Below are 13,964 nucleotides of genomic sequence, written 5' to 3' on the forward strand. Positions count from 1 at the left end.
TTCCTATTCATTAATATGCAAAATAATTTTTAATATGTCCTCCACTGACTGGAGATATGCAGGAGAGTGGCAGTAAAAATGAGGAAGGCAATGAAACGTGACAAAGGTTATGAGAATTTTCTGAAAGATGCCAGTTCATGATTCTGTACGAAGCTTCCTGAATCATCACCACGCCCCAGGCTCCACTATGTGAACTAGTTGAGGTGCGCTTCCTTTAAATGGCTGGACAGTGGACACTCACACAGCCTGGAACGTGGACACATCACTCGACTTGATAAGATAAATCAAGCCATCCTCATGTATTATTCACACTTCTAAAATGTTTTCACCAGCAGTTCATTTTTTCAGCTGTCCTCACACAGAGCTAAAGTAGGGGATATGAGTGCGGGGATATGGGGAACTATTCAAAGATCGATGAGGGGCTAAATTGACGCCTGCGGAAAAAAAAGAAAGAAAGAAAGCAATAAGAAAATGAGGACAATATTTTTTCTCCTTGTCTGACTCCTTTCAGGGTTCAAGGCAGCTCGCCTGCCTTCCCAAACTGCTTACAGTAAGAGGATTGGTTGGCAACAATGCAATCTTTAATTTATGATAAACTCCAAGCGAAACGGGTTGTCGGTTCCCTGGTGGAGGCACTTAAAAAGAAGACAATGTGGAGGTGAAGAGAGGAGTGAGGAAGGCTTGTGGGAGAAGGAGGGGAAAAGAGGAAGAATAGGTAGTGAGATAATTGAGTGGTGACGGACAGACGGAGGCATACAATAAATGAAAGGGGCTGATTATGCTGGGGGCACAGGTACTAAACTAAGTGTACACTGCCTGTCTACACATTTATACAATGCATTTATGCAGCTGACGTTTAGCCTCGCTGTCAACTTCAAATATTTCCACTTGCACAGATGCTGTCATCAGGAGACTTTAAAGACTTTGACTGTGTAGCCTAGGTGTAACAAAACCCCAGTGAAAACAGCACGACATATTCAGCCCAGGGTTTTTTTTTTCTTCCCAGGCCGTAACACTGCTATAAATCTTACCACTTAAAACCTCCCTGTTTCTCCTTAGCCCATGTGACAGCCCACAGTGTGTCTGCCAGCGGTGCAAGTGAGGCGTAAAAAAAAGGGGTCGAAGGGCCCATCCATGTAAGAAGAGATGACAAGCCTCTGAATTAATTAATGTTTGTAATAAAAAAAAAATCGTTGGTGAAGAAAATATGTCTAATGGCAGCCCCGGGGCCTTCGGTGGTAATTAACTGGAACACAAGCCTGGAATACTCTCCCTCCTCCCCCTCTCACTTTTTTCCCTCCTTCCCCTTGCAGCTTGACTTTTTCCTCATGCTCTCACTACCTTGATGTCTTTTTCACTTCTTTTCCCCCTGCATCCTTTTTTTTTTCACGCTTCTTTCTACCCCACACCCGCCTTTTTCCTCTCTGTTTTACCTCAATTCTTCCTCCCATGAACAACTGTGATTGTGCACTTTGCCGATCCCCGCCTGCCTGCGTTCCCTGGAGAGGAGACGGCGATACAGGCAGGAGGAGGCAGAGACGGAGGGAAAGAGTGGCAGACAAACACAAAGATAATGATCAAGATGCACAACCGGTGACAGAGACCCGGGATGAGGAAGGAAGGGAGATGACTCGTTGTGCTGCACCGTGATGAAAGAACCTGCAGGTTTTCTTTAATGCAATGACAAAGATAGTTGTGGTGTACATTCAGAAAAACCTCAGTGGGCTTCACTGACGATGTTTGGATGCAGCCAGGCCCCAGCACATCGGCTGATTTCACTAATTGGTTGCTCAACCTTGGCTGAAGAAAGTGTCGTCGTTCTACCTTGAGACGAAGAGGACCTAGATTCCTTCTAAAATACTAGAATAGCACTCAGTAGAGTAGATCCAGCCAAACCAAAAATGCCTGATTTTTTTTCATTAAGATCCATGAATTATTCCATGTGAAAATTGGGGAAAATTCTGGAAAACCCCTATCTCGGAATATTAAAGAAAGTAAAAACTATTCCTGGATCCGCCCACTGATCCGGATCCAGTACAAAATGTAATGGTTTCTTCCTTGACCCATATCACATCTTTCCACCAGGTTTCGTGGTTATCGATCCGTATGTTTTTGCATAATCTTGATTTCAATCAAACATACAAACCAACAAACACAAAGGAGTGGAAACATAACCTCTTTAGCAGAGGTAATTAATTAGTTTTGTTTGTTTACTCACATTAAAATGTGTAGTATGTACTGTATATTGTTGGAGTTCGAGCTGAGGTGATGCTCAAAAAGGAATTTCATCTGTTTATCATGTTTCTTTATACTCAATCTGTATTTTGACATTTCAGTCATTACACCAACACTAGTTGGTAAGCAGCTACTCAGCTGCTAAAGACACAGACAGCTAAATACAAAATATACAGCAGAAAAGACTCAAAACAACATACATGCAGGCAGATAGAGGTCATGTAAAACATGTGATACATCATGACGCTCACTCTGTACTGCGTCTGTATTCAGGTTAATGACTGAACAGCAGCTGTATTCTGCAGAGCTGATGCAGGGTTACATGTATATTTAGCCTCAGGAGCTGTCTATCAAACTCATTCTCAATCCTACAACGTCACTTAGGTTTTTTCTGCTGTTTCTGTGAAATCCTGGAAATAGCTGTGGTTGATATGTTATAACATGCAAGTCAAACCCACCTGACCTGGAGGAACATACATTCATGACACTGTTTAATTGAGAGAACTTGCTTTACTTCTGTTGTGGCACTTGGCATTAAAGCCCGACTGGTTTATCGATTAGCCGATATGAGTCTTTCACAAACATCCGTATCTGCGTTTGTGTTTGCAGATATTTTTACATTACTTTACAGAATGAACTATGCAGACAGTAAATGCACATCTGCATTTACTTTAACAGTAGTGCAGTGTCTGTGCTAAACGTGCCTGTTTGGAATGAGCTGTTTGCTTTGCTGGTGATGCTGGTTGCAGCTTTCCTTCTGAAACTATTAAAGTGACCTGCGGTAATTGAACTGCTGCTCGGCTGCAGGACTCAGTCCACAGAACCCTGAGGCTGCACCACCTCTGGTGCTGTTCACCTGTTTATTCAAAGTTCGGTGAAGCTCGACACAGAATCTCAAACTGGAGAATCAGTTGTCATTGCTGTGGTTGTGAATACGCCTGTTCTTGTGAACATGCCCTCCGTCAAATATTATTAATTATTAGATAGGATTTTACATGCTTTTTATACAATTTTAAAGTTTTATATATTAAGCTATATTTTAGTTTTCTCTTTATTTATCAAGCCTCAATTACATTTCAGGATCTAGTTGGGAAATAGAAAATGGGGGGGAGGATCCTATATTAAGTCTTGGTATCAACCAAATGGTACAAAGCAAGGACAATCCTGCTTGTTCATCACAGACAGGAAAATGGTGCATATTTTTGCTGCTTTACAAAGTAGTAACACAAACAGATCCTATTAAATTTTCAAACTATCATCTGGTTCTGGTGCTGTAGACAATTAGACTGATAGAGACCCTTCAAACAAGCGTAACGTGCAGAAGAGAACACAAATCCACAAAGGGAGGAATACAGGAACCTGCATGTGTTATTCCCTCCACAGTGAGGTTAATTAGTACCACGGGCAAGCAGGTAGCCTATCACATGGCTGTAGAGTGGTCAGCTAGTGGTCAGCTTGAGTGGTCAGTGGTCACTGTTGCTCAGTAACAGCACAAGTGTGAAGTATATCTTTCCCCTTTCACACCATGTTCTTGTTTTTCTCCTTGGTATCATTGAACTAGCTCATATTCCCAGACCCTGTGGTGCAGGTGCTGTGGGCACCATGAGCTTCTGGTCAAGAAAACTAAATGTACACCACTGAATCACTAAAATTACACATAGACGAATAACAAAATGAATATCCTGATGTGTTTTAAATGGTCATTTGATTTGCGTTATTCAGTTAAGAGTCTGGTTGACTGAAGCATTTCACTGCGCCATCATAACTTCAAACACCTTCCTGATCTGTCAAATATTAAGTCAAATATTTCTGTAACATCTCAGGTGCACAGAGATGTGCTACATCAGCAACGCTTTCTCTGACAGTGCTCGCATCTTTTTGAGACCTTTTTAAGACCTAAAAACGAGGTGATACATCTCAAGGGGTTTATCCTATGACAATACATTTCTGACACGTATTGTTCGCAAAATCATGGCTTTCATGATGGGAAACTGATGGTTTTGTTGCGACACACATTGTTTTGTGGCTGCAGTGTCCTTCTAGGGATATTAAGACCACCGGTAGCTGGAGAGTGAGTGGTCCTCACGTTCATGCTGCTCTTTGACATTAAATCATTCCACTACCTCAAGTCGTCGAGTCCACTCCGTGATGTCTGCAACCATAGACTGGATGTGTCTCCACTTTCTCCCGTCCTTCACAAATGAAGCCAAAATATACCGGATATGATTGTGAATGGAGTCAGAGTCTGCGCAGTAGCAACTGGGGGATGGAGCCGTGGTGGCGCATTTATTTGCTCGACCAATCCTGAGTCAGTCTCAGCTGTCAATCATGACATTTTACCTTGTTTTTATAACATCAAATAACTAATTAATAATCAAATTTAAACATCAATGTGATAAGAACTACCTCACATCAACCATCTTAGGTTTCTGTATCACTGGATTTACAATCTATAGTGCAACCATCCACCAGGGGGCAATCGAGACATTTTGACCTTTCATGGCGTCCATCTTTACAGTCTGTCTTAACAGGCTCAGGCAGCTGCAGACCTGGACCCAGGCTGAGTCTGAGTAAGACGGAGGCAACTACCTGCCCAGGGTCAGAATTAGCTCACAGCAATTAGCATGCATTAGCTCGGACGGATAACTTGTTTTGTTTACTACATTCTGTGAACTTTACCTTCACCCTGAACATCCCGCTGAATCCTGTTAGAAAATCCAGCAAGTGTATTTAATATTCACACTGAGCAGACAGATTCTTACTATGGTGCAGACATATCCATCACATTGCAGAGCTTTTAAAATCAACAAGCTTTAACCTCAAAAGAAGGATTTTACAAGTCATGGTTCAGGTACGTACCCTTTCTCCAGATCGTGGTCTTTTCTTGGGCCTGCTGGGAACTGTGTCTTCTTTAGGGTTGGTATCTATGGCCCAGTAGGAACCCTGGAGAGTGAAACAAACAAAAAACACGTTGTTAGGTCTCATGTTTGGTGGAAGCTGCTTGTTTATTTCTCATATGCTTGTGATTGCTCTGTAGGTTTAAGACCATTGATAAGGAGTCAATGGTGATCGGTACATATTCTCTCTTTTTGAATGTAAAACTGGATCTAAGTAAAAACCTCAAATTCTCAATTCACACGGTGCTTAAAAATACTTATAATTATATATGAAGTATATGAAAGACACAATGCCACAACAAGAGGACACTAATAAATAAACTAACACATATTCCATGAGGAGATTAGGTTTTGTTCAGGATCCCGTCCAGCTGATTGTTAAAATCACTGTATTTAGTCAATAATTGATTCAAGCCAGTCAGAAGATCCTGAAAATGGGACCATTATGTATGTACCAGATGTATGGGTATTATTAATGTTGTATACATTTCTATATGTTTGTATCTGTCAATTTATATTTTATATCCATCACATTCTCTGACACATTTTCATCCATTTCTGATGTAAACATATCTATTCTTATTGAGGATGGTATCAATTCTCTTTTTTTCAGTACACAGGGAATCGTGTCACTGAAGGAAAAACAGTGCAGTGGATGGATCTCCCTCTCGTCCGATAAAACCAACGTATCTGTTGTTATTCCAGCTCTGTATCCAATCAGTTTTCTCTCGCTTTAGTTATACTGCGGCGCACGCTGCAGCTTCCTCTCCCCAGAAAACCCACTGAAATCCTTTTGATACACAATGTTTAAAACGCAGCAGCAGCCTCCAAAATAAACACATACAGTGAGAGAGGAGGAAATCAATTGCTTTTAGGTCCTTGATTTCCTCCTGGTCTGATTTTATTTTATTTTCTCCCTTTCATTTTTTCCCTCTTCCCTCCCAAGGAGGTCCAAAGCTGCAGACTGAATTCAGGAGGTTCATCTAGGCCACACACTCACAAACAGACACACACAAACACACACACAAACACACACGGCCCGCTCCACACCTCCCTCCCTCAAACTCACTTCTTCTCCTCCCCCTGTCTCTCAGTCCCACATCACTGAACAGTACACAGCCAATTAACGTTAGCACATGCATGATTTAGCTTCTCCCCTCTCTCTACGGCTTCAAACAGAGCATGTACGTTCAACTTGGCACAGATGACCCCCCCCCCCCCCCCCCCCCCCCCCCCCTTCACTCCACCGCCGAGGTATCGACCGCTTCGATCCACGGTCTGAGTTAAGGTGCGAGTCAGGTCCAAGTCGGTCTAATCAGGGGGAGCCCGCTCTCTGCTTTTTTTGTCTTTGGCAGACTATGGGCCTCCACTCAAGCCCAAGGATTTTGTTTGAATTATTTAAACCTTCTTCCCCCTAATTCATTTTTCAATGGCTCCAAAATCCCCGCAGCCTGGAGACACCCCCGCACCCCCACCCCAAACAAAATGAGTTTAGAAAGCTCGATGAAAAAGTTTGGAGCATGCCGATTAGTTTTTTTTGTTGGCGGATTGCTCCTCGTGTTAACCGTGTGATGACCTGACATGTAGACATTTGAGCGTTTGCTAAAAAGTGTTGTAAGGACAAGCTTCATTGATCAGCTGTAATTATATACTTTCCCCTGTCCGAGCGATTCCTTCGATTCAGCACAAACAAGGTCTTGACAAATTGTTGTTATCAAACGTAAAACCTATCAAAAACGTCCTCTGATTGTGTTTGTGTGTGTGTGTGTGTGTGTGTGTGTGTGTGTGTGTGTGTGTGTGTGTGTGTGTGTGTGTGTGTGTGTGTGTGTGTGTGTAATACAGTATAACAGATGCGTGAATGTCCTCGCATCTGAAGGAGTGTACCTACATATACATATTATTCATTACTGCCGGTGTCACATTATTACTTGGCAGAATCAATATCAGAGGAGCCACGGAAAATAAAGAAAGAAGCATTATGCATTCAGCACAGCCCGAGCTACGGAGCTACAAATTGCTTTTAAGTGCGGACACTCTGTGCGCGTGTGCACTTACGCACAAATGTGTGCACACATGCGGCACGAGGGCGAGCGAACACGTGAAAAGTAATCGCTGTAGCCTCTGCCTTATTTGTAGGTCCGCGGAAATAGGTTTGCATTTTCTCTGTGAATCACACCGTAATTCATGCTGAGCTTTTCAGTCGCATTACATTGTTTGGGAAATACTTACTTTTCCAGGGTCGTCTTTGGAGCGAGGCACTTTGAGAAAACACTTGTTCAAGGACAGGTTGTGTCGTATAGAATTCTGCAGGGAGTGACAGGCAGTCGGTGAGAAAACAGAGGGAGAGGAAGGGGAGGAAAAGGACAAAAAAATTGTTACAGAGTAAATCCATTAAAACCTTTTTCCCAACAAGTAAATTAAATTTACACTGACATTACTATCAACTGATTCTGGTCCCAGTCTATGGTTTTCACTGGAACAACACGACCCTTTGCCTTTATGAACTAAACATTCTGTCCTCTTCACCTAAGCGGCAGGATCCCCAGAGGTGTCACGAGATAAATCTGAGGGGTCAGAAATATTTCTTATACACTATATTTAGTTTTAGTTTTTTTTACTTCTCTCTAATATTTCCCATTTTCCAGTCTCAACTGTTTGAGAAGCTACAAATACCATGGTTAAACTGCTCATCAGTATTTTTAACTGTGTATGCAGTTTTTGTTTGGGGCAAATCTACATTGACTGACATGAGCCTATAACAGACAGTTTTGGCGTTTGTGTTTACCAGTATAAAAACTTTTACAGAACAAACATTGCAGAAAGGATGTGCATTTTATGTTTATCTTCCTAATTCATGTTGTTGTTTTCTTTTATTATTCATAGTTATCTATAATATAATTTATGGTTAAGCTGTAAAATATCAAGCCTCAATTACATTTGTCATGAGGGTTTGACAACAACATCTTAGGAATCATTGCTAATTTTATAAAAAATAGACAACATGTGTTCACTTTCTCCCAATATCAAGAAATGACGCCAAAGATATCCCGGCTATGTTGCACATTTGAAGCCAGAGTCTGCGCAGTTACAATCTGGGGGTGGAGCCGTGGCTGCGAGGTCGTGCTAATACATGTGCTCAACCAATTGTGAGTCAGTCTTAGCTGTCAATCTTGTTTTTATTATATTAAATAACTAATTAAAACCAAACGTACCAGACAAATGAGCTCTTAAACACATCAGTGTGATGAGAAATACCCATCTGCTAACTTGGAGGAGGCCTATACTAATTTGTCAGACGTGTGAGGGTGTGGATGTGAGTGTTAGTGGTTGTGGGGGGACTCTGACTGGTGTTCTCTGTGCTTTGAATGGATTATTTGAATAAGTGAATGGTAAAGTTTAACACCCAAGGACTGGGTGTTAAACTGGGCTTTGTGAAATTCTGTTTCAAATATAGTTCTGGCCATAATGAGGGCGAGCTGACATTTCTACGATTTGTAACACCTCCTATTGTGTGAGTGTGTGTGTGTGGTGTGCATGAGAGGGAGAGAAAGAGAGGGGTAGAGAGAGAGAGAGCGAGAGAGAGAGAGAGAGAGAGAGAGAGAGAGAGAGAGAGAGAGAGAGAGAGAGAGAGAGAGAGAGAGAGAGCTAACCTGACATGAACCTGATCTCCTTCAGGCTCCCGTTCTCTGCTCATCTGCTGCTGTTAATTAATACCACTGGGGAGGAGGAGGAGGGGAAAGACAGAGGGATGGGAGGAATTTCTCTTCTCCTTCTCCCGTGTTCCCACTGCTCTACACTTGCTTTGTTTCTCCTACAACCACCATCTCGCTCTCTCTCTCTCTCTCTTTCTCTCTCTGTGTCTCTCCCATACCATAACAGCCGGGTCCACCTCTGCCTCGCCCCTGCTCCTCCCGCCAGAAAAGCTGTGGCGGTTTTCGGCTCCTCTACTTAGCGGGTCACTGGCTGCTTGCGGCCGTCCATCAAGGAAACGTGTGACAGTCTTGTGATGAGAAAGGATAGGAGGACTGCCACCAGCTTGGCACACAAAGGCAACCATCTGTTCCAAAAACTTTCCTGCGGGAGGTGGCGGTGGATCATTAGCACCGAGTCCGCCCGTCACTTCGGCAGCGAGCCCGTCTAACTTTACCTCCACCTCTACCGACTGTTTGTTTATTTACACACGTCTTCTTGCTGTTTTTACACACCCGTGCATGACTTGCAACCCTGTATGTTTCCGACTTTGCAGTGCACCCATTTTTCCCTTTCATGCATTTGTATTCTCTGTTTAGGCTGAGCCGTACACTGAAAAGTTGAAAATCTCTCAGGAGACAAGTATTATTTCTAGGAGGGTTTAGGGCACAGGAAGCTTGTTTTCCTCATGAATAAGTCCCTTTACGATATACACTGGTAATGTCAGGATACTAAACATCACGTTTTCACATCAAATTAATTTCCTTAAGATGTTTTACTGAAAACAAATTCCAGTAGATGCTCCAACAGTGAATATAAGTCGTCACCGAGCCAGGACACCACAACAAAGGGTATTTTCATCCATCCATTCCATTTAGCCCTTATTCACTGGAGCCATTAGGCGAGTGAGCAGGTTACACCATGGACAGGTCTCCAGCCAATCACAGGGCCAACATACAGAGACAAACAATTTACAAATACGGCCATTTTAGATTCTCCAATTAACCAAACCGTAATCTGCATGTCTTAAATGTCTTCGGACTGTGGGAGGACGACAGAGTACTCAGAGAAAACCCACTCAGAAATGGGGAGAGCATACGAACTCCGAACACAAAGACCCCGGAAGCCTGAGAAAACCCACAGAGAACATGCGAACTGGCAAAGAGAGCCTGGCCGAAATGGGATTCGAGCGAGGCACCTTCTTGCTGTAAGGAACACTGCAGCTAACCACTGCACCACCGTGCCACCTGAAGGGAACATGAAGGTCTTTACCATATTTCATGAAAATCTGATATTCTCTGATATGAGAGAAACATCATCTCGTGGATATCATGTTACCATGGTATTCCTCATATTTATGTTTTCTGCCGTCACTGGTTTCATAAGAGGGAAATTAACAATGAATGCTTCTTGTCAAAATGTTCCTGTAATTATGTTGTTCAAGCTTCAATTATCACCCATCAGTTACTGACAGAATTAAATCAACATATACACATTTCAAGGCAAAATCTATATCCACAATATTTTTGCCTACCAGTCTATATTTTATCATAATTAATTCCATTTAAGATTTGTGTACTTTCAGACTCTTTGTACTATGAAGTCCCGTACACAATATACGCACATGCACACACAGACACACACACACACACACACTGTTAGCCACCCACACATTTTTTAAAAGGTCAATGACACTTAAAAACTGCTTCTTTTTTCTTGCCAGTGACAAGAAGCTGGACATGAAAGGACCAAAAACAAAAAACACAATTTCACCGCTGAGATAGTTGCAAGGACATGCGTGTATGTATGTGTGTGTGCATCTTTTTGTGTGTGTGTGTGTGTGTGTGTGTGTGTGTGTGTGTGTGTGTGTGTGTGTGTGTGTGTGTGTGTGTGTGTGTGTGTGTGTGTGTGAGACAGCGTCTTTGTTTGTATAAATGCGTAGTGAGATGGGAGAACATCTTTCCACCCGGAGAGCACATATTGTTCACGTTGATGCTTAAGTGCGACTGCCGTCTTCCCTACATGTTACAGAAAACAGTAATCTCCTCTTACTGAATGGGAATGGTCATCATCAATAAATGTACTGATTAGCAGTGCTGTGAAGTAAAATAATGAGATCCACTGCTGTGTCCTCCTTCCACCCACTCCTCTCCCTGCCTGATTAATGAGCTTACTGGGCCGGGCCGGGGCCATGCCATTCCTGCCCAGCATCTGATAGATCACACAGTCACCAGCATCGTGTGCGAGTGTGTCTCTGTGTGTTTGCGAAACGTAGGAAAGACAGTGAAGAGGACTGGTGGTTTATCCCCATATCTTTGGCATCGAAATAAAAAACACAACATAAACAGTCATCGTTTCCACAGCAGGAAATTGTCTGTAAATACAGTTAATCGCTGTTGGCTTTCTCTAAACGCAGCGGTTCAGACAAGCTATTGGCAGTATCGACGTGATTGGGTTTTTCTGACACTGTCGGGTTTTGTACACAAAGATTTGGTCTTTAAAGCTGAAACTAAAGCTCAGCCCAAAAGATATCAAACATGTCAAAATGTTTAAAACAGGTTAGATCTGAAAAGTAAACATTTATGTATTGAACTGAATATGTGATAATAACAGATGTTAGAAAATGGTATGATTCATAGCAGTCATGTTAAAATGAAAATAAATGTATTCATTTCTGACACTGTCTTGGCAATAACATAAAAATGTATTAATCATTATTTCTTGTGTTTCAATTGAATCATTCTCAAAAATCATTTTGAAATTAGTTATTGTAATACAAAAATCTGCTGTGTGTGTGTGTGTGTATGCATGAATACACTGTGTATATCATATTGAGTGAAGATTAGAATGCACATGCCTCCATCTATTGTACAATCTACTCTAAGGTGTGCAGTTAATAATAATAATGATGATAGATATGTGTGTATGTGTGGTATATACACTATATATTGTGTGTGAGTGGTAGTGGATGCAGCTGCCTCTGCTTAACATAGGGTGCAGCATCGTGGACTTAAGGAGGTTAGTTACATAAGGTGGACTTGATAAGCATGGATGACTTTCTGACTAAATGCAATGTGATATAATGTGATGTGTGACAAAAAGTCAGGTTTTGGAAACATGCTTTTGGGTTGAGGTGTGTGTGTATGTATGTGTGGGCGTGTGTGTGTATGTGTGTGTGTATATCTTCACACAGGGGAAGAGTGAAGTTACATAAGTGGGTAGGTTTGGAATATCTGGGTCATGGCAGCAGAGTTAAACACAAAGGGGCAACAGGAGGTGACATTTCCTCAAAACTAAATTAAACCGTCTTGAGAAGTGATGTATCATGAGTGAGGCCAAAACACTTTCAACTCAAAATAGAATTGATGACAGTGAAATGGTTGGTTGGTGAAGCTGGGCGCTCTGGAAACGTACACCCCAAGTCGCACAGAGCTTCTTGGTGGGAGGATGTTTTTTTGCGTGGCTAATCTTCCAGAGGTCACAGTGTGACTCATTTCAGCACAGGACATGTAAGGTGACTGAGGTTCAAAGGTGTAAGACTATGTGCATCGCAATGAGAAAAGTCAAAAAGTCAACAGCGACTCCCACGTAACCTCAGCTATTACATAATAGATTTGATAAAGTAAGAAACCGCCCCGTTTTCCGCTCGGCACCTGTAATGCAAACTCAACACTTCCTCCACCTGATTCACATTAACCCACCTCCCCAGCTGTTCACAGGGAACAAGCTCTCTCTGTGGCCTGGAAGGCTTTTATTATGAAAAGTCTGCAGGGTGTGTTGGGCTTCACTAACTGCTGCTTTCAATATTAAGTACAATAATCAGTTAAAAGTAATCAGTGAGTCAGTATACTTTCAGACATGCACTGAACTGCAGACAATCTCCTAAAATTATCCAGAGGAGCCGTATGAGAGAATGCAGTCGTCAATTGTTCCAGACATTCTGCGGAGTTTCTCCTGCAGCCACATGGAAAAATCTCCAGATAATGTCAGAATGAGCCCACGTGAGAAAACAGCAGGGGATCCTCCAGAGGATTTGCCGCTAGTGAGTGGGTGTGATGAGAAGCAAAACAAAAATAACAAAAAAAAAAGATGGCAAATATCTAAGGATGAAGAAAACGAGCCAAAGACGTAGAAGACATCTTATGAAACCACATTTAATTTCACTAGATCCATATTTGTTTTGGGAGCTTCACCAAATTGCACACACTCATAAATATCAGTCCGCTAAACATGTGTATTTTTTTCATTAAGTTCCATGAATTATTATTTGAGACATCAAAGAAAATATAGAAAAACTCCAATCTTGCAAGGTTATAGAAAGAAACACTTCCCTGGTCCAGATCCTCACAAAAAATGTATTCTTCCCTGACGCATTTCACATCCTTCCACCAAGTTTCAAATAATCTGTCCAGTAGTTTTTGCATAATCCTGCTAATTTATAGGCTGACACACACACACACAGACCAAAATATAACCTCCTTAGTGGTAAGAATGCAAATTATACTAAAATTACCACCACAGCCTTTATGTAAAGATGTCAATACTGTGGATGTTAAAGTTTTTGTTTGCCAGTAAATTCACTGATTTGGCTTGATAAGCAGTAACGGGAGCCTCTAGTTAACGAGGTAAGAAAACAAGCCTTAATCTCTGTGGTGGTGTGAATCCCGCTGAGACCCCTGCTCAACTGTGTCTCTGCGGGGAGACAGGGGTCAAAGGGTTTGCTGGCCAGAGAATTAACCTATCGATCGCTGATGTGTCTGACATACACACAGACAAACAAATGCACACCTACGCAGCAGTATTCAGGAGAGTCTCTCCCATGCCCTTCAGGATGAAAGTATTGTGGTGTCACAGAGGTAGTCCTTGTGCGCCCACAGACAGATCCAGAGATAGAGAAACAGAGAAAGGAGAGAAGGATGGAAGACAGAGCGGGAGGGGATATTTGGAGAAAAGAGAGAGGGGGTAGAGATTTCGCTAACTTTCCGCTGAACCCATACAGTGCATGAGGAGGGTGAAATGTGGGGAAGTTTGAAAGGTAAGGAGGAGGAGGAGGAGGAGGAGGACGAGGAGGAGGAGGGAGGGTGCAGGGAGGCACAAAGAAAAAGAGCTGGAGTCAGCTGGAAGAGGGAGTGCGGAGGTAAA

General features: G+C 42.3%; 1 protein-coding gene across 3 annotated transcripts in view; it reads right to left on the bottom strand.

Moving 5' to 3' along the window:
- Positions 1-13,964, bottom strand: part of LOC117764109 (forkhead box protein J3-like) — a 58,745-nt gene that overhangs the window by 25,068 nt on the left and 19,713 nt on the right. For all 3 annotated transcript variants that reach the window (XM_034589610.1, XM_034589612.1, XM_034589611.1), the window contains exons 4-5: positions 7,362-7,436; positions 5,095-5,178 (exon numbers count right to left, since the gene is read on the bottom strand). In XM_034589610.1, the coding sequence (XP_034445501.1) occupies positions 5,095-5,178; positions 7,362-7,436 (159 nt within the window). The remainder of the gene's footprint in view (positions 1-5,094; positions 5,179-7,361; positions 7,437-13,964) is intronic.

Source organism: Hippoglossus hippoglossus, chromosome 7 (assembly GCF_009819705.1).
Source record: "Hippoglossus hippoglossus isolate fHipHip1 chromosome 7, fHipHip1.pri, whole genome shotgun sequence".
Lineage (NCBI taxonomy): Eukaryota > Metazoa > Chordata > Actinopteri > Pleuronectiformes > Pleuronectidae > Hippoglossus > Hippoglossus hippoglossus.